The sequence below is a fragment of the Halichoerus grypus genome, chromosome 14 (assembly GCF_964656455.1).
Source record: "Halichoerus grypus chromosome 14, mHalGry1.hap1.1, whole genome shotgun sequence".
NCBI lineage: Eukaryota > Metazoa > Chordata > Mammalia > Carnivora > Phocidae > Halichoerus > Halichoerus grypus.
Genome location: NC_135725.1, coordinates 57,529,179 through 57,555,618, shown reverse-complemented (window position 1 = coordinate 57,555,618; position 26,440 = coordinate 57,529,179). Strand labels below are relative to the sequence as shown.

General features: G+C 43.0%; 1 protein-coding gene across 1 annotated transcript in view; it reads left to right on the top strand.

Annotated features, from left to right (window-relative positions):
* DCAF12 (DDB1 and CUL4 associated factor 12) overlaps window positions 1-25,406 on the top strand; it is a 34,166-nt gene extending 8,760 nt beyond the window's left edge. Inside the window, exons 3-9 of the mRNA XM_036069578.2 lie at window positions 11,018-11,224; window positions 12,300-12,360; window positions 16,619-16,812; window positions 17,768-17,833; window positions 18,938-19,100; window positions 22,553-22,731; window positions 23,268-25,406. Coding sequence (XP_035925471.1) covers window positions 11,018-11,224; window positions 12,300-12,360; window positions 16,619-16,812; window positions 17,768-17,833; window positions 18,938-19,100; window positions 22,553-22,731; window positions 23,268-23,426 — 1,029 coding nt within the window. The 3' untranslated portion in view covers window positions 23,427-25,406. The remainder of the gene's footprint in view (window positions 1-11,017; window positions 11,225-12,299; window positions 12,361-16,618; window positions 16,813-17,767; window positions 17,834-18,937; window positions 19,101-22,552; window positions 22,732-23,267) is intronic.
* Window positions 25,407-26,440: the final 1,034 nt, after the last annotated feature.

Genomic DNA, 26,440 nt, shown 5'->3' with positions numbered 1-26,440 from the left:
ATCAAGCTCCCTGCTCAGTGGGGAGTCTGCTTCTCCCTTTCCCTCTGCCCTTCCACCCCCGCTTGTCCACTCGCTCGCTCTGTCAAATAAAAAAATATATATATTATGTAATTACATAAGGAACTACAATTAGGAAATTATATTTAATTTCATTATAGAAAGAATACAGATAAAAGCAAAATATTTTACTGTGTACAAATTATAATAATACCTAGTTCTGATAAGGATGTAGTGGAAGAGATGTGTATATATATATTATAAATATGTATACGTAGCCACTAAAACCTTTTATTGACAGTAATTTGGCATTATATTTCAAGTCTGGTACATATTGTTGAATGAAGGGCCTTAAAGTATTATACCCTTTGACCTAATATTTTCAGACCAGGGAATTTATCCAAAGGAAGAGAAGTCTTTTTTAACAAGATAATCATTGGAAGCTATTTTATCTAAATACTAACAAAAGGAGGGGTGCCCAGGTGGCTCAGTTGGTTAAATGTCTGCATTTGGTTTGGCTCAAGGCATGATCCCGGGGTCGTGGGATCCTGGGATCTTGGGATCGAGTGGGCTCCCTGCTCAGCGGTTAGTCTGCTTCTCCCTCTTCCTCTCCTTCTGCCCCTCGCCCTGTTCTGCCCGAGCACACTCTCTCTCAAAAAAATAAATAAAATCTTTGAAAAAAAAAAAACAACTAATAAAAGAATGCTTGAGTACTTTATGGTAAATCACATCTGCATGATGTTATGCAGAAATTAACATAATTATGAGTACTAATAGCACACAAAGCTTTTTCTTTTTTTTTCTCCCCCCAAGATTTTATTTAGTGGAGCACCTGGGTGGCTCAGATGGTTAAGCATCAGCCTTCAGCTCAGGTCATGATCTCCTTGTCCTGGGATCCAGCCCTGCGTCCCTGCTGAGCAGAGATTCTGCTTCTCACTCTCTCTGTGCCCCTCCATACCCCACTCATGCTTTCTCTCTCTCAAATGAATAAATAAAATCTTAAAAAAAAATAGGGGTGCCTGGGTGGCTCATTCGGTTAAGCGTCTGCCTTCGGCTCGGGTCCACTTCTCCCTCTCCCTCTGCCTGCTGTTCCCTTTGCTTGTGCTTTCCCCCCTCTCTCTGTCAAATAAATGAATAAAATCTTTATTTTATTTTTATTTTTTAAAGATTTTATTTATCCATTTTTTAAAGATTTTATTTATCCATTTGACAGAGACAGCGAGAGAGGGAACACAAGCAGGGGGAGTGGGAGAGGGAGAAGCAGGCCTCCCGCCGAGCAAGGAGCCTGATGCTCCCTGATGCTGGGCTCAATCCCAGGACCTTGGGATAATGACCTGGGTGGAAGGCAGCTGCTTAACCAACTGAGCCACCCAGGAGACCAAACACACAGAGCATTTGATATGTTAAATGTAATGAGAGACAAAATTCTTTTTTTTTTTTAATTTATTTAGTAATCTCTACACCCAATGTGGGGCTGGAACTCACAGCCTCGAGATCAACAGTTGCATGCTTCTCTGACTGAGCCACCCAGGTACCCAGGATACAAAATTCTATCTGTGCTTATTATAGCTATACACAATTATGCATGCATGTGGTTAAGGACTAAACAGGAACTGGACAAATGAAAAAACATTTGAAAAGAGAGGGGGCACCTGGCTGGCTCAGTCAGTGGAGCGTGTGACTCTTGATTCTAGGGATCGTGAGTTCAAGACCCATGTTGGGCAAAGAGATTACTTCATAAAAATTTTAAAAAGGGACACCTGGGTGGCTCAGTTGGTTAAGCATCTGCTGTTGGCTCAGGTCATGATCTCAGGGTCCTGGGATCGAGCCCCGCATTGGGCTCCCTGTTCAGCAGGGAGCCTGCTTCTCCCTCTCCTGCGTGCAGCTCCTCCTGTTGTGCTCTCACTGTCTCTGTCAAATGGATAAATAAAATCTTTAAAAAATTATTATTTTTTATTTTTATTTTTTTAAATATTAAAAAAAACAAAAGATTTTATTTATCCATTTGACAGAGACAGCAAGAGAGGGAACACAAGCAGGGGGAGTGGGAGAGGGAGAAGCAGGCCTCCTGCCGAGCAAGGAGCCCGATGCTCCTTGATGCCCGGCTCTATCCCAGGACCCTGGGATCACGACCTGAGCTGAAGGCAGACACTTAACTGAGCCACCCAGGCGCCCCAAACTTATTATTTTTTTAATGTTACTTCAGCTAGATGAATCTTTTTTTTCTTAGCCTAAAACAGTGGTGGAAATGACCTTGCTCAGTTTCCATTCATTGCTTGCTGACAAAGATTGAACACAGTAACACATTTCTTTTGGGGAGAGGGAATAAAATACAGTGGTAGGATATATAACAAAAGGAGTTTCCTTTCTGAGTCACACAAGGAGTTTTTTGGAGCTCAAAATAACATCTAGAGAGAGATCTTGCTTCTCAGTGGGCAAGTAACACAACCATGTTATCCTTAAGTCTTTGTGTATAATGCTCAGAAAATAAAAGTGAAAGAAAAAGGATTATATAGTATTATCATTGTTTTAATACTGTTATTATTGAAAGCTTATAATTTCTTAATATACCAGATAGATAATTAATATGTGACTACAAACTCTGTTCTCCAGTAATTTGTAGCTTAGAGATAAGGCTCCCTGCTAATTCTGAGTAGATGGCTTTATACTTAAAAATGCTGTAGGGGAAGAAAAAGCTGAGAATATCTTGTATAGAAAAAAAAAAAAGAATATCTTGTATAGAAATTGTTTTCTTCTGGGGCACTTGGGTGGCTCAGATGTTTGAGCATCTGCCTTCATGATCCCAGGGTCCTGGGATCGAGCCCCGCATGGGGCTCCCTGCTCGGCGGGGAGCCTGCTTCTCCCTCTCCCTCTACTGTTCCCCCTGCTTGTGCTCTCTCGCTCTGTCAAATAAATAAATAAAATCTTAAAAAAAAAAAAAGAAATTGTTTTCTTCTGAATAATCTGTACATAAATATTAGCATCTTTGAGTGCTATAGAAATCAGTTTCTGTCTTCCATAGGAAGAAGTGAGGACTTGTGTAAAATCAGACAGTAGGCCAGTTCTTTTATTTACCCTTCTATTTTTCTTTTTTTAATTTTATTCATTTATTTCTTTTTTAAGCTGGGCATGGAGCCCAACACAGGGCTTGAACTCACAACCCTGATATCAAGACCTAAGCTGAGATCAAGAGTCAGACACTCAACTGACTGAGCTACCCAAGCGCCCGTACCCTTCTATTTTTTTCTGATTGGATGGTACCACTTGGAAGTAGGACATAGACTTTGTAATTATATAAAGGCAATACTCAATTGGGTTCTCTCTCTTTTTTTTTTTTTAAATCGGGGGGGCGGGGGGGAGTGAGCACAAGCAGGGGGAGTGGTAGGCAGAGGGAAAAGCAGGCTCCCTGCTGAGCAGGGAGCCCAATGTGGGGCTTGATCCCAGGACCCTGGGATCACGACCTGAGCTGAAGACCGATGCCCAACAACTGAGCCACCCAGGCGCCCTAAGAGTTTTTTTAACCAAATGTTTGTCAAGGTGCTTCAGATAGCTAAACCTCTGTGGTGTGCTGTCAGAGACTTGTTGACTTTGGGGTGGGTACTAGGCAGAATCTTAGGTGTCTTGCTAAAGGTGACTTTGGGACTTATTTTTATGTTTTTTTTTTTTTAATTTATTATTTTTTTAGTAGGCTCTATGCCCAACATGGAGCTTGAACTCACACTCATAGATCAATAGTCGCATGCTCCACCAACTGAGGCAGCTAGGTGCCTCAGGACTTACTTCATTTTTAACAGAGCCCTCCAGAATCAGGGATTAGAAATCAATTTATTGGGGGCACCTGGCTGGCTCAGTCAGTAGAGCATGCAACTTCTTGATCTCAGGGTTGTGAGTTCAAGCTCCATGTTGGTTGTGGAGATTACTTAAAAATAAAATCTTTTTGGGGCGCCTGGGTGGCTCAGTCGTTAAGCATCTGCCTTCGGCACGGTCATGATCCCAGGGTCCTGGGATCGAGCCCCACATCGGGCTCTCTGCTCGGCGGGAAGCCTGCTTCTCCCTCTCCCACTCCCCCTGCTTGTGTTCCGTCTTGCTGTGTCTCTCTCTGTCAAATAAATAAATAAAATCTTAAAAAAAAAAAAACCTTTTTTAAAAAGCTTATTCATTTAATACCATAGCATGAACAGCTTTCCATGTTTTGTTGTTGTTTTTAAGATTTAAAAAAAAAAAATCTTTTTTAAAAAGCTTATTCATTTAATACCATAGCATGAACAGCTTTCCATGTGTTGTTGTTGTTTTTAAGATTTAAAAAAAAAAAATCTTTTTTAAAAAGCTTATTCATTTAATACCATAGCATGAACAGCTTTCCATGTGTTGTTGTTGTTTTTAAGATTTTATTTATTTATTTGGCAGAGAGAGACACAGCGAGAGAGGGAACACAAGCGGGGAGTGGGAGAGGGAGAAGCAGGCTTCCCGCCGAGCAGAGAGCCCGATGTGGGGCTCGATCCCAGGACTCTGGGATCATGACCCTGATGAAGGCAGATGCTTAACAACTGAGCCACCTAGGCGCTCCAAACATCTTTCCTTGTTAATAAATATCCTCTACTCCATTTCTTCTTTTTTTTTTTTAAAGTAAACTCAACCCCCAACAAGGGGCTTGAATTCATGACCCCAAGATCAAGAGTCATGTGTTCTTTTTTTTTTTTTAAAGATTTTATTTATTTGACAGAGACACAGCGAGCAAGGGAACACAAGCAGGGGGAGTGGGAGAGGGAGAGAAGCAGGCTTCCTGCCAAGCAGTGAGCCCGACGTGGGGCTCGATCCCAGGACTCCGGGATCATGACCTGAGCCGAAGACAGACGCTTAACGACTGAGCCAGCCAGGCGCCCATTCTTTTGTTGTTGTTGTTTTAAGCTTTTATTTATTTATTTATTTTTAAAGATTTTATTTATTTATCAGAGAGAGAGAGAGCACAAGTGGGGGAGCAGCAGAGGGAGAGGGGAAAGCAGGCTCCCTGCTGAGCAAGGAGTCCAATGCTGGACTTGTTCCCAGGACCGTGGGATCATGACCTGAGCCGAAGGCAGAGGCTTAACCGACTGAGTCACCCAGGCGTTCCTCTTTTAAGCTTTTATTAAGTAATCTTACCCAATGTGGGGCTTAAACTTACCACCTGGAGATCAAGAGTGGCATGTTCTTCCGACTGAGGCAGCCAGGCACCCCTGGGCACCCCATTCTTAAAAGCTCTATAATAGTCTGTTATGTGGCTATACCCAGCCTCCTGTGGTGTTTCACTATTTAAAAATTTATTTTAGGGGGTGCCTGGGTGCCCCCCCCGCTTGTGTTCACTCTCTTGCTGTGTCTCTGTCAAATAAAATCTTTAAAACAAATAAATAAATAAAAATATATTTTAGATGCACCCAGTTGGCTTGGTTGGTTAAGCGTCCAACTCTTGATTTTGGCTCAGGTCATATCTCAGAGTTCTGAGATCAAGCCCCAAGTCAGGCTCTGTGCTGGGCAAGGACCCTGCTTAAGATTCTCTCCCTTTCCCCCTTCCCCTCCTCCTCTCTCTCTTAAGTAAATAAAAAATAAATACTCATTTTATTTAGTTTTTTAAATATTTTATTTATTTATTTGACAGAGTGAGATAGAGAAAGAGAGCACAAGCAGGGGGAGTGGCAGGCTGAGGGAGAGGGAGAAGCAGGCTCCCTGCTGAGCAGGGAGCCCGATGTGGGGCTCGATCCCAGGACCCTGGGATCATGACCTGAGCCGAAGGCAGATGCTTAACTGACTGAGCCACCCAGGCGCCCCTTCATTTTATATATTTTTAAATTTTTAAATCTCTACACCCAATGTGCCCATTGTGGGTCTCAAACTCTCAACCCAAGATCAAGAGTCACATGCTCCACCTGACTGAGCCAGGCTGGTGCCCCCAAATTAATGCACTTTAGTTAAAACTGTTTACTCATCATTATTTCCTTAGCATAAGTTCCTAAAATTGAAAGTTGTAGGGTTTACACTGTTTAATTTTTGATACATATTGTCTGACCATTCTCTGTTGTTTTTCTTCATCCTGACTCTCTTCTTTGCTCCTACCCATCTTCTTGGTTTGGGGTAGGGAATGGATTCTTCTGCTTCAATTTCGGTTGTCTTCCCTTTATCCAACTTTCAGCAGACTTAGGCTGTCTAGTTGCCTTTTCCTGTCTGACTTCATAAAATTTATCTTGTTGTCTGTGTGATCTATGTGGATTTGCTTTCCTTTCTTCATTAGGCTGCAGCTAAAACACTTTGGAGTTTTAGAAACTTTGTGAGCTCCTCCATTTTATTAAGCTACCTTGATCTTTCTATGTATGTTCCTTTTGTATGTATCTGTGCACACTATATGTGCATTCCGGGATGTACTTTCTAGTCTTAATAAGCTTCCTGATTGTAAGGACTTTGCTTTCTTTTTTTCCCCTCTGCTCTGGAATGTAGGCTGCAGGGAGCCATTGAGACTAAAACTTACCTTGCCATGCTGCTAGTTCCTGGCAGGAATCCCAGTAGGTTAATGTAGAACAGCCCCATTCTGGGATTTGTTACAGAAGCTGCATGAAGCTTTGGCCCCTTGTCAGAGAGCTTGGGCAGATACTCTGTGGCTGCTCATTCCCATCCCTTTCCTTTCCTTGGAAAAAGCAAAAAGGTTCTGTTCTTCATGTGGTGCTTTGTCATTCCTCTGTAAGAGTGAGGTTGGGGGTAAACTCCTGGTTTCCTGGGCCCTCTAGAGACCCAAATGTTACCAACTTTTTCATTTCCCTTTTTCATCAAGAATAGATGAAACTACACCATATGAAACTAAACAAACATCAGAATAGTGTATTACTATTAACTGTTACTTGTTCAGCACCAAATCTGTGCTGAGCCCTGTGCTAGGCACTTTATGTTTTATTAGATCTCTTAGCAACCCTAGAGGCAAATATTCTAGTTTTATAGATAAGAAACAGGATTCGAAAAGTTTAACTGACTTGCCTAAGATCGCACAGCTAATAGATAACAAATGTGAAATTCAAATCTAGATTTCTCCCAATCCCAAAACTGGAGAGGTTGGACTTAACACTTTCTTGGACATGAATAGTTGAAACCTTATCTCCACACATTTTCTGGATGGCAGAAATGGAGCTCTGTTTTAAGACAGGCCAAAAAAAGGGTGCCTGGGTGGCTCAGTTGGTTAAGCGACTGCCTTCGGCTCAGGTCATGATCCTGGAGTCCCAGGATCGAGTCCCGCATCGGGCTCCCTGCTCAGCAGGGAGTCTGCTTCTCCCTCTGACCCTCCCCCCCTTGTGCTCTCTCTCTTTCATTCTATCTCTCAAATAAATAAATAAAATCTTAAAAAAAAAAAAAAAGACAGGCCAAAAAAAAAAAAAAAAAAACCACACACACACACACAAACAGAAAAAAAAAGACAAAGGAATGGCCTAACACAGTGGACTACAATAAGCTTTAGCCAGCCCTCAGAATTCATAGGAGAAACTTGGATTTTTCCACATTGCAGCTCAGGTTACTCTTGTATCTTATCAAATTCATTCCTCTTAGCATACAGAGCAGATTGTCTCTACATCAGTGTTTCTCAAGCTTCAGTGTACCTGGAGATCTTGGGAAACTCCAGATTCTGATTTAATAGATCTAGGGTGGGGCCTGAGATTCTTGGGTTCTAACAAGTTCCCCAGTGCTCCTTTGAATAGCAAGGGTCTAGATCAGTGATTGTTAAACCTGGGCAGTCATCAGATTAACCTGGAGATCCTTGGGAGGAAAAGTCAGTTTTACAGGCCCCCAAGTCAGAAATTTCTAATTGGAGGAGTTTCAGGGTACGGCCTAGGAATTGTTTTTGTTTTACAGTTTTTCTGAGAAAGAAAATTCCCCCAAGTTATTGTGATAATCAGTTTGGGAATCATCAGTCTAGAAGGTAACATGTTATGGATGTATTGTCCCACAAAATGACAAAGGTATAAGTGGGCAGTTAATTTTCCTTCATTAAACATTTGAGGGGCTGTGTTGTCTAGAGATCATTTGCTCTAAAAGAGTAAGAAACCCACTCATGTTTATTGGAAGGGATAGTTCGCAAACCCCAAAAGCAGGAAGTATCTCTGGATCTCAGAATGAAACAGAACTAGGACTTGGAAAACCATTAGAAGCTAAGGATGTTCATGTTACCTCTCTTCTGTTTCCTTCTCTCTGGGGACTGGCTTTGGTAGAAATTAGCCATCCAGACAGTTTGGTCTAGTGCCACCAAGCCAGTTTCACATTCCTGAGAGAATTTGATCAGCCCAGTATAGCCTCTGGACTGGTCCTCCCTGAGCCAGGAGGCCACCTCTGGATCTCTGATCTGGAGATCTGGCTTACATCAAGCAGACACCTAGATGTGGTGTCCCCCTAACATTGTTGGGCAGCCTCCATGAAAGGTGTCTTCTACAAGCACTTATTACGTACGTAGTTTTGCATTGTTGAGGCAGGATTATAGAAGCAAATAAGATAAATCCCCTGCTCTTTGAATTGGGAGGGCGTTAGCTTACTGGGGGAGAGAGACAAAGATTTTAAAGCAGTGTGATAGTCTAAGTGTTGTAGAAGAGAGCTATCTGGAAAACCTATAAGAGAAAAACTTAACCAGCCTGGATATTTAGGAGATATTCAGAGAGGACATGTCAGAACTGAATCATGAACGATAAGTACAAGCTGGCCAGGTGTAGAAAAGAAGGGAAAAGCATTTCTGGCATTGTGAATAGCATGAGCATGAAACAAAATAATTACATTTCATTGAAGATTTGTGTGTGAATAATAGTTGTTAAGCTGTTATTTCTAGAGCATAGGTCCACGGCAGGATGTAAAGCTAGAGAGAGAGAGATTGGGGCCAGATTGAGGAATCTTTTTTTTTTTTTTTTAAGATTTTATATTTATTTGTTTGAGAGCGAGACAGAGCACAGAGGCAGAGGGAGAAGCAGGCTTCCCGTGGAGCAGGGAGCCCGATGCGGGGCTTGATCCCAGGGCCCTGCGATCATGACCTGAGCCGAAAGCAGACATTTAACCGACTGAGCCACCCAGGTGTCCCCAGATTGAGGAATCTTGATGCCAGGATAAGGAGTTTAGATTTAGGTAAAGAGGAACCAGTGGACTTTTTTAAAGATTGATTTATTTATTGGGGCGCCTGGGTGACTCATTCAGTTAGGCATCTGACTCTTGGTTTCAGCTCAAGTGGTGATCTTATGGGTTGTGGGATCGAGCCCCTTGTCAGTCTCCTTGTTCAGTGGGGTGTCTGCTTGAAAGATTCTCTCCCTCTGCCCTTACCCCTGCTCATTCTCTCTCTCTCTTTCTCAAATTAAAGGTTTATTTTAGAGAGAGAACATGTGCATGCGAGCGCATGAAGGCAGGGGGCGTGGGGGAGAGAGAATCCCCAAGCCGACTCCCCACTGAGCCCAGAGCCTGATGCAGAGCCCAACCCCACGACTCTGAGCCCATGACCTGAGCAGAAATAAGAGCCAGCCGCTCAACCAACTGAGCCACCCATACGCCCCTATGGATATATTTTAAGTATTTTTATTTATTTTTGACAGAGAGAGAGAGCGCGTGCACGCAAGAGCCAGGGGCAGGGGCAGAGAGAAGCAGGCTCCCCTCTGAGCAGGGAGCCCGATGCAGGACTCCATCCCAGAACCCTGGGATCATGACCTGAACCGAAGGCAGATGCTTTACTGACTCAGCCACACAGGTGTCCCACCTATGGATATTTTTAACTGACATTGGGAGGATTGCCATTTTTATGAAGATGACTAATACAGTATAGAGAATAGTTTTGATGGTAGCCTTGCCTGAAGGCGCAAAGACCAGTTGCAATTGTCCAGAGAGGTGATGAGAAAGAGGATGAGAGGAAGGAGCCAACTGAAAGAATAGTTTCTTCTTTCATAGATCTCTCCTGTGCAAGCAGTAGGTTACTTTATATAAAGATTTGACATGATTTGGCTTCATCACAAGAATTGCTGAGAGGATTTTAAGCTAACTTCCTAGACTAAGGTATATGAGGATACAGATTGTTTCTCTCTTGTTCATGGTCACATTGTTAGCACCCAGAACAGTACTTGGTATTTTAGTTGGTACTGAATGAATGAGAGAGTGAATCATTTAATCCCATAAAGAGTTTAATAAAGACTCAGAAATGTTCTTTCTCTGAGTCTGATCTTTTCAATAAAATGTTTCTCTGAGTTAAATCTTGCAGAGTAGAAAGGGGTTAGGTTGGAAAAGAGGTGGAGAAGAGCATTTCAGGCAGAAGCAGCAGCATGACAAAGACATGGAGGCATAGAAGAGAATGGTGTGTGTGCTACAGATAACTCTTACCTTGTCATGTCTCCAGTCACTCCAGCAGACCTAATGTTTATTACTACATTAAAGAACATTTAATAGTAGTTGTGATGGGTTCTGGGAAATTTTTTTTTTTTTAAGATTTTATTTATTTATTTATTTGAGAGAGAGAGAGAAACAGCATGAGAGGGGAGAGGGTCAGAGGGAGAAGCAGGGTCCCCGCTGAGCCGGGAGCCCGATGTGGGACTCGATCCCAGGACTCCGGGACCGTGACCTGAGCCGAAGGCAGTCGCTTAACCAACTGAGCCACCCAGGCGCCCGGGAATTGTTTTGTTTATAAGTTTCTGTGCATGGGTAGATGAGAATTAGATATATAAAATACGTCCAAACTGGCAGAAAACCTTTAGTCAGGTTCTTTAGGTCCATAGTCTAATGCTCGTCGTCTTTGAAGCTGTCTTTAAATCCCAGGCAGAATTTACTGCTTGCTAATCTGTGTTCATGTAACGTATTATGCCTGTCTCTGTTGTATTTTCTTATTTTCACATTTCATTTGACTAATAGCCCTGACTATGCCTTTAATATTTCCCAGGGTCTAACATGTAGTAGACATTAATTAAAGTTTGATGGATAATTGAGTGAATGGGTGTTTATACCCAGCATTAGCCACATGAAAGAGAAACTGTCAGCTTCTGTGTCCATTTTCTTGTAGCTCTTTGTGGTGGACGTGCAGACAAGCCAGATCACCAAGATTCCCATTCTGAAGGACCGGGAGCCTGGAGGTGTGACCCAGCAGGGCTGTGGCATCCATGCCATCGAGCTGAATCCCTCTAGAACTCTGTTAGCCACTGGAGGAGACAACCCCAACAGTCTTGCCATCTACCGGCTGCCTACACTAGATCCTGTGTGTGTGGGTGATGTAAGTTTCCCCAGTAACTGTAGTTAGAGGTAGCTTTGTTTTTTAGCAGAGCATGGCAGGTAACTTGGACCCTCCTCCCACATGCCCCCTGGGAAGGAATAGTTTCCTCTAGATTTCTGCTGACTACAAGGGTATAGGGGTGAGGTGTGAGGTTAGAAATATCAGAATGAAGACTGAACTCCCCCCATAGGGAGGTATATTGACAGAGAGCGCGTGTGTTTGATAAAGCGGTGAGCGGCATACTTTGGGGGCCAGCAGCAGTGGGTTGGTGTTTTAATCCAGTGTCCATACATCTCCCACTGCCCATAGTCAGAGAGCAAAGTTTATTAAATCATTCAACTATTTATTGAGCTTTTTATGTCCAGGCATTGTTTTAGACACTGGGGCATGCAGTGAATAAAACAGATAAAGCTCCCCACCTCTTGAAGCCTGCATTCTAGTGGAGGGAGACATATAAACCATTACATAGATCAGTAAATATTTACCAGCAGTATGTCAGAGTGTGATAAGTGCTGGAGAAGAGTAAAGGCAGATTAAAGGGATAGAGAGAGTGGTGGAGAATGCTATTTCAGAAAATGGTCAGGGAAGTCCTCATTGGTAAGAATGACATTTGAGTAGGGAGACAGAAGAAGTGAGAGTGAGTGCAAGTCATGTTGATGTCTGGAGGAAAAGAGTTCCAGACAGGAGGAACAGTGAAGAGGTAGGGTATAGCTGTTGTACCAGGAAGCACGGAGGAGAGTGGTAGGATGAGGTTAGAGGGATAGAGGTGGGTGATTGTACGTAGGAGCCCAAAATAAGACGTCCAGATGTAGAAGGCCAGAGCTCTGTGTCTACCAGACATGTTCATTGCCCATAGGAATGCCAGTTTCATTCCAGCTTTGAGCTCCTCAAGATAGAAGTTAAAAATTGTGGGATCCTGCCCTATGGGTTAAGATCATCAGAGATCAGAATTATAATTTTTACAAAGATATTTTCAGTCAGACTGTATGCTTTTCAAGAGTGTGAGTTGTAATCCTTTTTTACTAATTTCTTTTTTTTTTCCGCCCTCTCTCTCTACCGTTCACTCCTCTCCAAGGATGGACACAAGGACTGGATCTTTTCCATTGCATGGATCAGTGATACTATGGCAGTGTCTGGTAAAATTGACCTTTTGTATGGAGTTTTGATGTGGCAGGGAGGGAGGGAGGCTAAAAGTTGAAAGGTATAGTAGTGTGATTGGAAGTAGCCCAGTAAACAGACCATTGGCCAGGAGATCTTATTACCAATATTGGCTCTTTCTCTTACTTACTGTGTGTCCTTGGGTAAGTCATTTCCCTTGTATATTCCTGATCTGGAAAGAGGAGTTACCAGCATTCTTCATTTATTATTCGTACTCTGCCTTGTTCCCAAAAGGATGTGTGACAGCATGTTAGCCACAACATTTTTGTGGGGCTTCATTGTGACAGTGGTTGTGAAAGTGTTTTGACATTGTTGATATAAAGTATTAGGAGTAGTTATTTTCTGTACAACTATATAGTGTGTTTCTTGTTGATGAAAGCTGTACAGGATTGGGGGAATTTCTTTCCCAGTGGTAGACATCAGAAAAAAATATATGGAAATGAGTGTAGAGAAGGTAATCTAGAGATACACAAATGCTTTCTGGATACCCACAGCAGCCTAGAAAGTAGGCTCACAGTGCTAACCAGTTTTGCTCAGGACCCATATATAAAATTACTATCCCCCAGTTCTGGATTCCCAAATAAAAATAATCATAATAGTAGCTAAATTAAGTGCCTCACGTACGTTATTTCATATAATCTTCAGAACAGTACTAAAAGGTTTGCATTATTAGCCTCATTTCACAAATGAGAAAATTTAAATTCTGAGAGGTTATAATAACCTGCCAAAGGCCACACAAATAGTGACAGGTGGAATCAGGATCTGAATCCAGATCTGATTTCAAAGCCCATACTTAGAACTGCTACCAACAGGGGCGCCTGGCTGGCTCTGTCAGAAAAGCATGTGACTCTTGAACTTGGGGCCATGAGTTCAAGCCCCACGCTGGGTGTAGAGATTACTTAAACAAATGAAACTTAAAAACAAACAAACATCTACTCCAGAAGCCAATATTGCACTGTATGTTAACTAACATTTTAAATAAAAAAACAAACAACTGCTACTAACAAAGCTAAGAGAACATAAATATTTCTTCTTTCAGTTCTTTCCAAGAACTTTCCCCCTGCTTATGTTCCCTCTCTGTCAAATAAATAAAATCTTAAAAAATAAAAATAAAAATAAAAAAGATTTTATTTATTTGATAGCACAAGAGCAGGGTGAGGGCAGAGGGAGAAGCAGACTCCTCGCTGAGCAGGGAGCCCGATGCGGGGCTCGACCCCAGGACTTCAGGATCATGACCCGAGTAGAAGGCAGACGCTTAATTGACTAAGCCACCCAAGTGCCCCCATGTCACCTTTATAATAGGGATTAGTGCCCAGAGTCCTGGGATCGAGTCCCACGTCAGGCTCCTTGCTCAGTATGACAGTAACCTGTATTAAATGTGGTTGTTGGGAGGCAGGACTTGGCTTTGCTTTGGGAGCCTCCCATCTCCTTCAGATAACCTGCCAACATCTGTTTTCAGGCTGATAACTCCCAAGTCTACATTTTCTCAACAGTGTAGCAGGTTTTAAGAACATTGGCTCTGATATTAGAGGTCTAATTTGAATCCTGGTCCTACCACTTAGTAGCACTGTGGTCTTGGGCAAGTTACTTAAGCTTTTTGAGATTTGGTTTTCCTCATCTGTAACATGGATACTTCAGAGGGTCATTGAGAAGATTAGAGGAAATATAGCATAGTGGCTGCTGTTTTGAAAATGCTCAGGGGCGCCTGGGTGGCTCAGTCAGTTAAGTGTCTCTTGATTTCAGCCCAGGTCATGATCTCAGGGTTGTGAGATTGAGCCTCACGTAGGGCTCTGTGCTGGGCGTGGCTTGTGCTTAAGATTTTCTCTCTCCCCCTCCCTCTGCCCCTCTTGCCCTCTCTCTCTAAAAAAAAAAAAGAACAACAAAAAAGAAAATGCTCAATACTTGTTAACCGATGTTAATATTTAGACTTGATGATGAGTATTAACCCCTGAACATTCTACCTCAGACTCAGCATATTCATACTCATCATCTTTCTTCCGATATCCCCTCTCCCCCATTGGCATACATTTGTGACTGCTTCTACCTTCCACACAGGTACACGGCCAGAAAACTAAGACTCCTCTTAGGATCTTGTCTCCTTTGATTACCAAGCCACATTGATACTGTTTTCTGAAATATCTCTTATAAACATTGTATTTCACTTATACTTCAATAAGTAGGAAAAACATAACAAAAAAAACTTCTTAGATACAGTTTCTTCTCTGTCTTCTCTGTTAGCATGCTCATCATCTATATCTTGAATTACCCCTAATACCTTCCATATTTTTTCTCTGCTTCTATTCTTGTCTTCTCCAATCCAGTCTTCATGATGCTGCCAAACTAGTTCTTTAAATAAATTTTTCTGGGACACCTGGGTGGCTCAGTTGGTTAGGCATCTGCCTTTGGCTCAGGTCATGATCTCAGGGTCCTGGGATCAAGTCCCACATCAGGCTCTCTGCAGGGAGCCTGCTTCTCATTCTGCCTTCCACTCCCCCTGCTTGTGCGCTCATGCATGCGCACCTCTCTCTCTTTCTCTGGCAAATAGGTGGATAAAATATTTTAAAAATAATTTTTTCCTTATTATAAAAGTAATATGTGTTTATCATAAATTTTTTATACATATATTTTAAGATTTATTTATTTGACAGAAAGCACAAGCAGGGGGAGTAGCAGAGGGAGGGAAAAGCAGGCTCTCTGCTGAGCAGGGAGCCCAGTGCGGGACTTGATCCCAAGACCCTGAGATCATGACCTGAGTGGAAGGCAGACGCTTAACCAACTGAGCCACCCAAGCGCCCCCATAAGAAATTTTTTTAATACAGAAAAACAAAAAAGGCAGTAAGAATTATCTTCAATATCTCTACCCAGGGATAACCACTGTTAATATTTTGAAATATATCTTGCCAGTCATTTTTCAGTACATATTTTTTTAGTTGGTTAAAATGGGATCATACAGAGGGATGAATATAAAAATGTGCCAAGTATAATAAAATGTTGATTGTAGAATGTAGATGTAATTGCACAGTTCATTGTAAAATTCTTTCAGTTGATTTCAATATGCTTGAATTTTTCATAATAAAACTTGTGTAGTTTTATTTTTTAATTTGCATAATAAACCATGCATAGTTCTCCAGATGTGTCCTTCTCTCGGCCCTTTTCTAGATTTCACATGTAACAAAACCTCTGCTTTGAATCCCTGCCCATAAGCCTTATGATGCAAACAAATTGGATGATATTTCTCTCGCGTTAGATAAATTTTACTACTAAGCATTCAGGAGATTTACAGTGTTGGGAAGGGCACCTTCTAGTCTAAAGGAGAGTTGGCAGATAACTTTACTGGCAAGGAATTTTATTTTTACTTATTTTATCTATCTATTTATTTGTTATTTTTAAGTAGGCTCCACGCCCAGCGTGGAGCCCAGTGCGGGGCTTGAACTCAGGACCCTGAGATCAAGACCTGAGCTGAGATCAGGAGTGGGATGGTTAACCAGCTGAGCCACCCAGGTGCCCCTGGAAAGGAATTAAGTACTTCATTATTGTGTGCTAAGGAAAACTACTATTTAAGTATTCATTTTATGTAGAACAGTCTTTATTTATTTTTTTAAGTAATCTCTGCACCCAACATGGGGCGTGAACTCAGGACCCCGAGATCAAGAGTGGCATGCTGTACCAACTGACCCAGGTGCCCCATACAGTCATTTCTAACATGGGAATTATGTTCCCTGTGGATCCATGGAAAGCCTTCAAGAGGTTCATGAACCTCACTGAAATTGAATGTACAATGTGGTGTTTTGCGTATTTCTCTAGAGAAAGGGGTCTTTAACATTCCTAGGTCTCTCAGAGGTATATAGTCAGAAGAGATTAAGCACCACTGATTTAAGGTGGAGGGTCCCAAACCCTACTGCCCAACAGACATCACCTGTGCATGCATGCCCAAGTGACCTAAGCATTTGGCTTGGAAAATTACTGAGCTTTCTCAAACTATATAGTACTCTCTCTTAAAAAATCTCACCAAAGCCTAAAGGTTATATTTTAGCTCCTACATCTTAGTTGAATCATTCCTCTTGTAGCTGTTAATGTATACTGTTCTCTGTTTTGCAGTGGGCCACCTGACCAAGCTTTAGCACACATGAGGATGATGTACAAAGAGTTAGACTAAGAAAGCACATCTTGGTTTCTTTAGGACTGTCCCATAGAGAGTTGGGTATGTCTGACATCTGTGATCTCCTTGCCCTGTAGGCTCACGTGATGGCTCTATGGGACTCTGGGAGGTGACAGACGATGTGTTGACCAAAAGTGATGCAAGGCACAATGTGTCGCGGGTCCCTGTGTATGCTCACATTACTCACAAGGCCTTAAAGGACATTCCCAAGGAGGACACAAACCCTGACAACTGCAAGGTCCGGGCTCTGGCCTTCAACAACAAGAACAAGGTATGAGCTCGTCAAAGAGGAAGTGTCTTTCTCTTGCTTCAGCTTCTGGACTTACATCTTGGCACTTGGCTTCTCCTTCCAAGTCAGTCCTTGCTAACATAGCTTAGTTCTGAGCCCATGGAGGATTGAAGGCTGAGGGTTGCTGGTAAAAAATTACAACTGAGATTATGGAACCCATCCCTTGGATTGAGCTCTGCAGTATTTTTCTGGAGGGTCCATATTTGTGGGTCAGCTTCTCAGAGTTCACCTAGGGCCACTCTGATTTGACTGTCTCTCATTTGCACATGCCTTTGCAGGTGCTCTATTTTGGGTGTGATTTTCATACATGCCTCTAAAAACGATCGCTTTTTTCTCTTTGGTATTCAGTTTCTTTTCATTCTTCACTGCCTCTTCTCAACCTGCCAGCAGGTCTTAACTAGTCATTGAGTCAGATCTGAAACGGGGGATATTAAGTAGAATGTTGGGATGGGGACTCAGAGCCAAAGGAGGAGAAGAGCTCCCCAAATCAGAATCAGGCCACATTTTGAAGGGTAGTTCCCTTAATCTCCTATCTCCTGGCCATAATTATGGCCTTGAGATAGATTTAGATCCTCCACTCATAGAAGCTCTCATACTGCCATTTATGAAACTGTCCTTCATGTGTGTGTTCTGCTGGAACTATCCAATGGGATGTCATGGGAATGATTGCATAGTAAGAGCTTTTGGAATCATGGGTGTTTACATTACTGCTAGAACCTGGCTTCCTTCTTGAGTTCTCCCAAAAAGCAACCTTGATTTAATATGCTGTCCAGCTGCATTCCATAGAATGAGATGATGAGCTGACAATCCCTGGCCCCCAGGGGATAAGAATGAATGAAGAATGGGAGGACCCCAACCTTCAAGATCTTCCCTTGCATACTACTGTTTATTAGTTGCTACAGATTGAAATATAACCTGTTTTTCATTGCTCTTGTAGGAACTGGGAGCAGTATCTCTGGATGGTTATTTTCATCTCTGGAAGGCTGAAAATACACTGTCTAAGGTGTGATGAACATGACTTAGTGGTTTTACCTAAAAATTCACCTTTTGGTTAAAGTCCTTTTATTCTCTCTGAGCCTTTGCATCCTTGCCTAAAGCACCAGTTTTCCAAAGGTCTGGGCATGTTAATGCACAGTGCATGGAATTCTGAGTCTGACAGGCCTCTCTTAAAAGTCATTTAAAGAGATCGGAGGGGGAGAATCTTTCACATTGCAAGGACTTGCTGAGAGACTCCTTTAGCTTGCCATCCTCCAGTCCACAAGGCATTTAAGTATTTGCTTATGGATTATTGACCATTTGGCATGTTGAAAGGGCAGGAAAACCTAGAAGTTAGATATCACCGGTAACTGAAAACCAATTAAACTAAGATAAACTATCTCTGAAATAATAGGTATTGAGAATATTGATAATCTTTACAAGCAACCTCTGCATAAAGTCAGACCTGTGAGTCCCTCTTCTTGTCCCAAAGGCCTTTGCTGCTTATTGCTTCTGTGGTAGACTCTTTCTCAAGAGGAAGCATAGCTCCAGGAATTACTGACTCTTTCATGTCAAGCAGCCTTTGAGCTCCACTGACCTTGCTTGGTACCTTACATGCAGTAGGCAGCCACTAAAGATTGGCTGAATGAGAAGGATCCAGGGTTCAGGCTGAGTGTTGTTAGCTGAGGTTGAGCCAGTCCCGTGAGTGGGCTTTTTGTAGTGTACAACTCCCGTACAATTGGGAAGCTAGGCTGAGGGTAGCCAGAAATCAGCCCCTTTATCTGAAGAGCAGTGAGGAGGGTGGTAGAGAGGGTCATGGCAGAGAACAGAGTGTGACCTTGGCTTTAGTGCCCAGGGGTTATTCCTGGAAATAAGCTGTAGGTCTAGGCCTTTCTGCTTCTGATTATTTAATTCCAGCTTAATCTTTTTCCCTAATCAGCCCTCTTCAAGTACTGAGATCTTAATTGCATATTACAATCACCCTCTCTTTCTCTTACTTACTTAGTGATGGAACAGGACATTATTTTTGTCTTTTTGTCTCTGACTTTGTGTGGCTTGTCTATGAAGGAAGCCCACAGAATTGGGCATCTAACTAGGAACCATGGATGCATCACTCCTTTCTCTGTTTCAGCTCCTCTCCACCAAACTACCGTATTGCCGTGAGAATGTGTGCCTGGCCTATGGTAGTGAATGGTCAGTATATGCAGTGGGCTCCCAAGCTCATGTCTCCTTCTTGGATCCACGGCAGCCATCATACAACGTCAAGTCTGTTTGCTCCAGGGAGCGAGGCAGTGGTAAGAGTCCTGGTATGGCCCCTATTCAGCAGGAAGATGTTACAGAAGATGAGACCTTCCACCTTCAACAACCTTAAAGATTTAAGGGTCAAAATTGTTCAGGGGGGTGCGCCTGGGTGGCTCAGTCGTTAAGCGTCTGCCTTCGGCTCAGGTCATCATCCCGGGGTCCTGGGATCGAGCCCCACATCGGGCTCCCTGCTCGGCGGGAGGCCTGCTTCTCCCTCTCCCACTCCCTCTGCTTGCGTTCCCTCTCTTGCTGTCTCTCTCTCTGTCAAATAAATAAAATCTTAAAAAAAAAAGAAAATTGTTCAGGGGGGAAATGATGAGGGAGCAGAAGGCTAGCTGAAGACAAAGCATAAGCTGACACCCTGCAACCTCCCCCAACCCCCCACTCCTAGGTGGGACATGAGTGACATTCTTCCAGGGATCTCCCAACTATCTTAATATTAATACCTTGCTAGAGGGGAAAACAATCTTAACTTGAGAATGGCAAGACCTCTGCTATCTTATAGGTCAGTCCTCTTTAACATATGAAAGTTCTTTTGAAACCTCCCTTTTCCTTCCCCCAACTCCTGAGTCTATAATCAGCCACTCCTCAAGACCCTGGGGCAGCAGCTCTTTCTGCCCATGGGTCCTGTCCCTGTGCTTTAATAAACCACCATTTTGCACCAAAAAAAAAAAGGAGTCCCACTATGCCCCTGAGGCTTATAGCTGCATTGCAAATAGGTTTTTTTTTTTTTTTTTAAAGATTTTATTTATTTATTTGACACAGAGAGAGACAGCGAGAGCAGAAACACAAGCAGGGGGAGTGGGAGAGGGAGAAGCAGGCTTCCCTCCGAACAGGGAGCCCGATGCGGAACTCGATCCCAGGACCCTGGGATCATGACCTGAGCCGAAGGCAGACGCTTAACGACTGAGCCACCCAGGCGCCCGGAAATAGGTTTTGACTTTCAGTTTCTACATTGGTTTCCAAACAAGTATAGTGATGGTTATGAAACCTGGTGGAGGTGTTTGGTAACGCAAGAAGGGAGCTTAAAAACCTGCAAATGGCAGCAGAGCTTCAAGCCACCACAGGCAAATTTGTGGCCACGTGAAGCCTTTAGTGGAAACCAATAGTCAGGATATTGATGGTTTTCATATTCTTTCACAGATCTTGACTTTCTGTCCTGTGGTAATTTTTTGCTCATGCCCTGCCTGAACTGTAAAATTCATTTATGCTAAGGGATGATGTGCAGTGAGGAGGAGTTTACTGAGGGCATGAGGAAACTTTTGAGGATGGTGGATATATTCGTTATTTTGATTGTGGTGGTAGTGTCGTGGATATATATATATATGTTAAAACTTTAAATTGTGTACTTTAAATATGTGCAGTGTATCGTTTGTCAATTATACCTCAGTAAAGCTGAAGAAAATACTTAGTTTAGTTCTGACCACTGGGTGAATTTAGCTTCAGCCTCCCATCTTTTATAACATATTTTCTCTGAGAACACTCTTTCTTTATCAAGGAATAAAAAGACTTATGTTTGTACTGTACTTTAAGATTTCAAAATATCTTTATCTGCCAACTTACTTCATCTTACCCAGAACCCTGTGGGAAGCAGGTAGGAAAAGGTAAGGTTAGTGTTAACCCTGTTTTATAGATGAGGAGACTGAGACCCAGAGCAGTTAAATAACGTGCTCAACATCATACAGATTGGTGGGATAACAGCCATAGACTAGAATCTAGATCATTCAGGTTAACAAAGTATATTTCTTTTTTTTTTTTAAGATTTTATTTATTTATTTGACAGAGACACAGTGAGAGAGGGAACACAAGCAGGGGGAGTGGGAGAGGGAGAAGCAGGCTTCCCGCGGAGCAGAGAACCCGATGCGGGGCTCGATCCCAGGACCCTGGGATCATGACCTGAGCCGAAGGCAGACGCTTAATGACTGAGCCACCCAGGCACCCCAACAAAGTATATTTTCTTCATCTCACTGTTCCCCTTCTCAGGCAAAAATGTGGCTGTATTATCCTGGAAGTCCTAAAAGGCACAATATGGTTTACAATTTAGCCTCTCTCTTCCAAGTAGTGTTTATTTTCATGCAGATACTGCAAAAGTGGCTTTTGTTTGGGGTTTGTTTTCAATTATAGTTAAGACACTCATGGTGCAGAACAGAGAGAATAATGTGTGCAGTGAGAGTTGTAAGGGGAAGAATAAATAGGCTTGGCTGGAATAATGTCTACAATGAAAAAGAGGGGCGCCTGGCGGGCTCAGCTGGTGGAGCATGCAACTCTTGACCTCCGAGTTCTAGGTTCAAGTACCATATTGGGTATAGAGATTACTTAAAAATAAAATCTTTAGGGGTATCTGGCTAGCTCAGTCGATGTAGCATGCGATTCTTGTTTTGGGATTGTGAGTTTGAGCCCCATGTTGGGTAGAGAGATTTTTTAAAAAATTAAAAAATCTTGGGGTGCCTGCGTGGCTCAGTAGGTTAAACGACTGCCTTCGGCTCAGGTCATGATCCTGGAGTCCCGGGATCTAGTCTCGCATCAGGCTCCCTGCTCAGCAGGGAGTCTGCTTCTCCCTCTGACCCTCCCCCATCTCGTGTGCACGCGTGCGCGCGCTCTCTCTCTCTCTCTCATTCTCTCTCTTTTCAAATAAATAAATAAAATCTTTAAAAAAAATTTAAAAATCTTAAAAAATTAAAAATTAAATAAAAGATTTTTTTTTAAGTAGGCTCCATGCCCAACATGGAGCCCAACGCAGGGCCTGAACTTAAAGCCCTGAGATCAGGACCTGAGCTGAGATCAAGAGTCTGATGTTTAACCAACTGAGCCACCCAGGCACCCCTAAAATAAAATCTTAAAAAAAAAAGCTTTATGAGATTTGGTTATTATTACAGGAGTAGCCTAATAAGGAAATACTGATTCCACAGATATTATCAAGCACCTCTTATGTGCCAAGAGACATCTTTGAATCCCATGCACTTATTTGATCCACAGATGCAATACCAGATAAAGACCTCTTGCAGTGCCATGGTAGTGGTTTTAGGTCAGATAGGAAGAAGTCCTTTTTAATATAATGATTTGTAAATATGCAGATTACCCTGTTTCAGTATAGGTTGGAAACATACTGAAGGAGAGTTTAGAGTTATGAAAGATGACTCCATAGTGAGTCTAGGGGAGGGAGGTTCCAGGTACACTTAAGGTCTTAGGCCAAAGGCATCTTAGGAATCACCAGGCCTCTGGTACTTCTCTAGGGCTTATGGAAGGGTTCCTGTTAGTGTATGAATGGGCATTGTGGCACCAGGGTTCTCAGGCTTTCACATGAGCTTAACTTGCCATGTAGACCTGGGAAAGGCTGTCTGGTATTTGGAGGTGCCATGTGAACTCAGTGCCAGAGAAATACAGGTTAGCAGACTGTCAGTGTGTGCTCTCCCTACTCATTGCCCTTTACTTTTCTCTCTCTCAGGGATCCGGTCGGTGAGCTTTTATGAGCACATCATCACTGTGGGCACAGGGCAGGGTTCCCTGCTGTTCTATGACATCCGAGCTCAGAGATTCCTGGAAGAGAGGCTCTCAGCTTGTTACGGGTCCAAGCCCAGACTAGCAGGGGAGAATCTTAAATTAACTACTGGCAGAGGCTGGCTGGTGAGTAAGCCCCTGCCTGACATGGTTACTGAATAGTGACAGAAAAATTTTCCTCAGTCTACCCACCTGCTCCCACCCCCACTGATAAATCAGCTACCCACATACTTTTTCAATGGTAAGAGGCACTCCTTAGAGCAGAGAAAGGCACTTTCCCTTGATTTTGCTTCTGTGTCTACATGTCCATGAGAAAACTTGAAGCCCAGTAAGATACGCTAATTGGGATTCCCCCCAGGTGATAATGGAGCAGGAAGGTGAAGGATCCACCCATTGTGGCTGCCATTGAATTACTAAAAAGTTTGGTTCTGGCTGTCCTGAGACCTTAGGTTGATATAGCGGTTCTTCAGCCTGTTCAGTTCCTCCCTAATGTTCATTTGGAAAAATGAGGCTCCAATTCCCATGAGCACCAGAGTCTCCTGACATCAGATTAGATGCAGGACCCTCTTCTCTTAAGACCAGAAGGCATTCCTGTCCCTTTCTATCCTTTTCTCTGCCCCATGGCCTAGAGGTGCTAACAGAGTCTCGTTTTCTTCCCGTAGAATCATGATGAAACCTGGAGGAATTACTTTTCGGACATTGATTTCTTCCCCAATGCTGTTTACACCCACTGCTATGACTCGTCCGGAACGAAACTCTTTGTGGCAGGAGGACCGCTCCCTTCAGGGCTCCATGGAAACTATGCCGGGCTCTGGAGTTAATGACAACTAACTCTCTCCCAAAATGCAGAGATTTACACTAACTTCCATCCTTAGTTTTCTTGTTTCTTTTGATTTTCTTCCAACTGTGTGAGGCCCTCATTTTAGTGGGAACACGAGAGTTTGCCTATGGCTTAGGCACTTGACAGGAAGCCCTGTACAGAAATCTGAAGTGTTTTTGTTGTTGGTTTTTTTCTTTTGCTTTTGGTAATCCGAATTTTCCTGTCTTTTTTCTTTCTGGCTTCTCAACCAAACATTGTTAATTCTTATTTTTTCTTTAAGTGACACACACTCTCCCCTTTCGCTTCTTTAGGCTGGCATACTCATTCTCACCCTTACTTCATTCTTGAGAGGTAGGGCTCCTTTATAATTATGTGGTTGCTGTCAGACTTTCTGTGAAAGTTTGGGGGCTGTGTGTGTGTGTGTGTGTGTGAGAGAGAGAGAGAGAGAGAGAACTTGGGTGCCTGCAAACACCGTGTGTCACTGAAATTACCTGGAGTAAGAATTACTTGTAATTAAAATATTTATATAAAAAAAAACAACTTTATTCACAGAGTCAGCTTTGGGACTAGTCTTTATCTTGTTTTTTAAAAGTCTAACAGCACTGATTATAGGAAGTAAAAACAGAAAGAAAAACAATCACCACCAGGAAAACCCTTTGAATTAGATTGCAGGCTTCCTAGTGACGCTCATCCCAGGACTCCGGAATGATCCGTCCCCTACCCAACTTCCCAACTTTGTGTTCCCCAGGTGAGAATACTTCTGTGTGTCATTTCCACTTTAATTTCCCATCTGCTTAGCCAGTGGCCACTCCCTTAAAATATCAGGGTCTCCATCCGGATGCAGTTCTGGAGGCTGCAGAAGGCTTGGCAGAACTTGGTATACCAAGAATCCCCATCCCAGCCTTCCTTTTCCTTCTTCAAACAAGACCTGATCTGGTATCTCAGGGGCCTGGAGCAGGGGGGCCTTAAGTCTGCTAAGATTCACATACTCAGTCCCCTTGGCTTTGGGGAGAAACTTCTCCTTTGCCTTTCTTCTAATCTCCCCAATGGGTTTTGCTTTTCTTTTCTAAACTGGGTTCAGTCCAGGAGGGTGGGGGTAAGCAGGGGGTTTATCTGTGTGTAGCGAGTGCTTCATGTGTGGAATGTTCATTTTCTTACTACAGTGGGGCTGGAGTTGAAGCCACCTCTCCCACTTTGTTGGCTCAGCCCTGGGATGGTGATGGGTGGCCTATAGCCAGCAACATTGTGCATGTAAAAGCATTGATGTGACTAGTAATTTGTTCCTCCCTTGAACTGTGTTTAGTCTGAGGTTTTGAAACTTGCAGGCAACTGATTGACCATGATGTCCAGTTATTCCTTGCTTTTTACGCATCATGTTGCAGATAGCAGCTGTTCCCACCCCCAGATTCCTCCTCCATTCTAAGCACATACTCTGCTTCTGTCAACAGCCCATCCCGGGGAAAGGAAAAGTCATATTTATTCTTGCACTCTAGTTTCTAAATTGCTCTCCCAGTTATCCCCCTCTGCTCTGGGTCTAAGTGGGGAGATTGAAAAAAAGAGTGCCTTCTCCTTGATAATGGGGGCTGGTGGGGAAGGGAGACAGCAACCCACCCTATCTTGGTGATACACCAGGTGCACACCACAGGTTCTAGAATTCTCATCTTCTAACCTAGAGAAATAGGTGCTATAAACAGGGAATTAAGTAAAATGCTGGATACTATAGATCTTTTAATTGTCTTAATTTTTTTTCTATTATTAAACTACAAGCTGTAGATTTCTTAGTTCTCACAGAACTTCTATCATTTTAAACCAACTTGTATATTAAAAAAAAAAAAGATCTTAAGTAGGATGTTTTGTACTGTTGCCAGACCCTCTTCTGTGATGGGTAATATGTTTGATTGTTTGAGATTTTGTTTTTAAAAATGTAGCACTTGACTTTTTGCCAAGTAAAAAAAAAAATAAATATTATTCCAGTTGCAAAGTGGTTTGAGTGAGTATGTATAGTCAAGAGACAGCAGGAAAAAAAGCCCCAAATGACTGGTTGGAGGGTTACCTTGGGGGGCTCGGATTGCTTGGAGCAAAAGAGGAACACAGGAGTTCCCTCACAGTTAAAGACAGGTCAAGTGCAAACACACAAACACTAAAACCTACTTGTTCTTGGTTCCCAGCTCTGGCCCAAGATCAGTTGCTCTGGGGTCCAGTGGAGGACGAATATGCCCGAGCTGAAGATGAGCAGGAAGGCTGCTAGTCCTTGCTCTGAATGACTATGGATTTGAGCAAGGTGACCAGCTCCTCTCACCCAAAAGGGTCGGTGATAGGCTCTGTCTGCTTCAGTGGAGGGTTCCCTGAGAATGACTGAAAGTGCCTGCACAGTGCCCAGGGAATAGGATATCTTTTTTTAAGTTGGCACCATAGCTCCTAGCTGCCCTTTATAAGAGGAGGAAACAGTGACCATAGTGAGTGATGCTCTTCCCAGAGCTTGTTTGGGGCTGTAGCTGAGAAAAAGACTCCTGAATCATACCACCTTCCTCACAGCTGATTCTGGAAGACCCATCAGGGCTGGGCCACAGAGCCAGGCAAGGTGCTGTATTTCTCTCTCACATGGTACTTGTTCCTTTCGAGGCAAGCTAGATGTAGCTGCCCTTTGCACCTGCCTTAGAGGCTGACTAGTTCAGAATGACTCATATAGGTATCTACCTGTATGATCAAAGCCGTAAAACAGGAAGGGGGAAGTGAATTGGTTGAAGCAATTAAGAGGACTTCCTAGAGGAGAAGAGCCTTTCCCAAAATGAGGTTTTTAGAATACCCAATCCATGGAATAGTGATGGGTGTTTGCAGAATGTGCCATGGTCAAATTATTTCTGGGAAATGTAAATTTAAACGAAGACATGCTTCTTTACTTCCCAACAATCAGGTTTTGGTTACTAGGGGACTCATGTTCATGGAACATGCTCAGAGAAAGGTGACAGGGGATATGGGGGAGGGGGCCCCTGGCCTAGGCTGCTGTTTTCCATG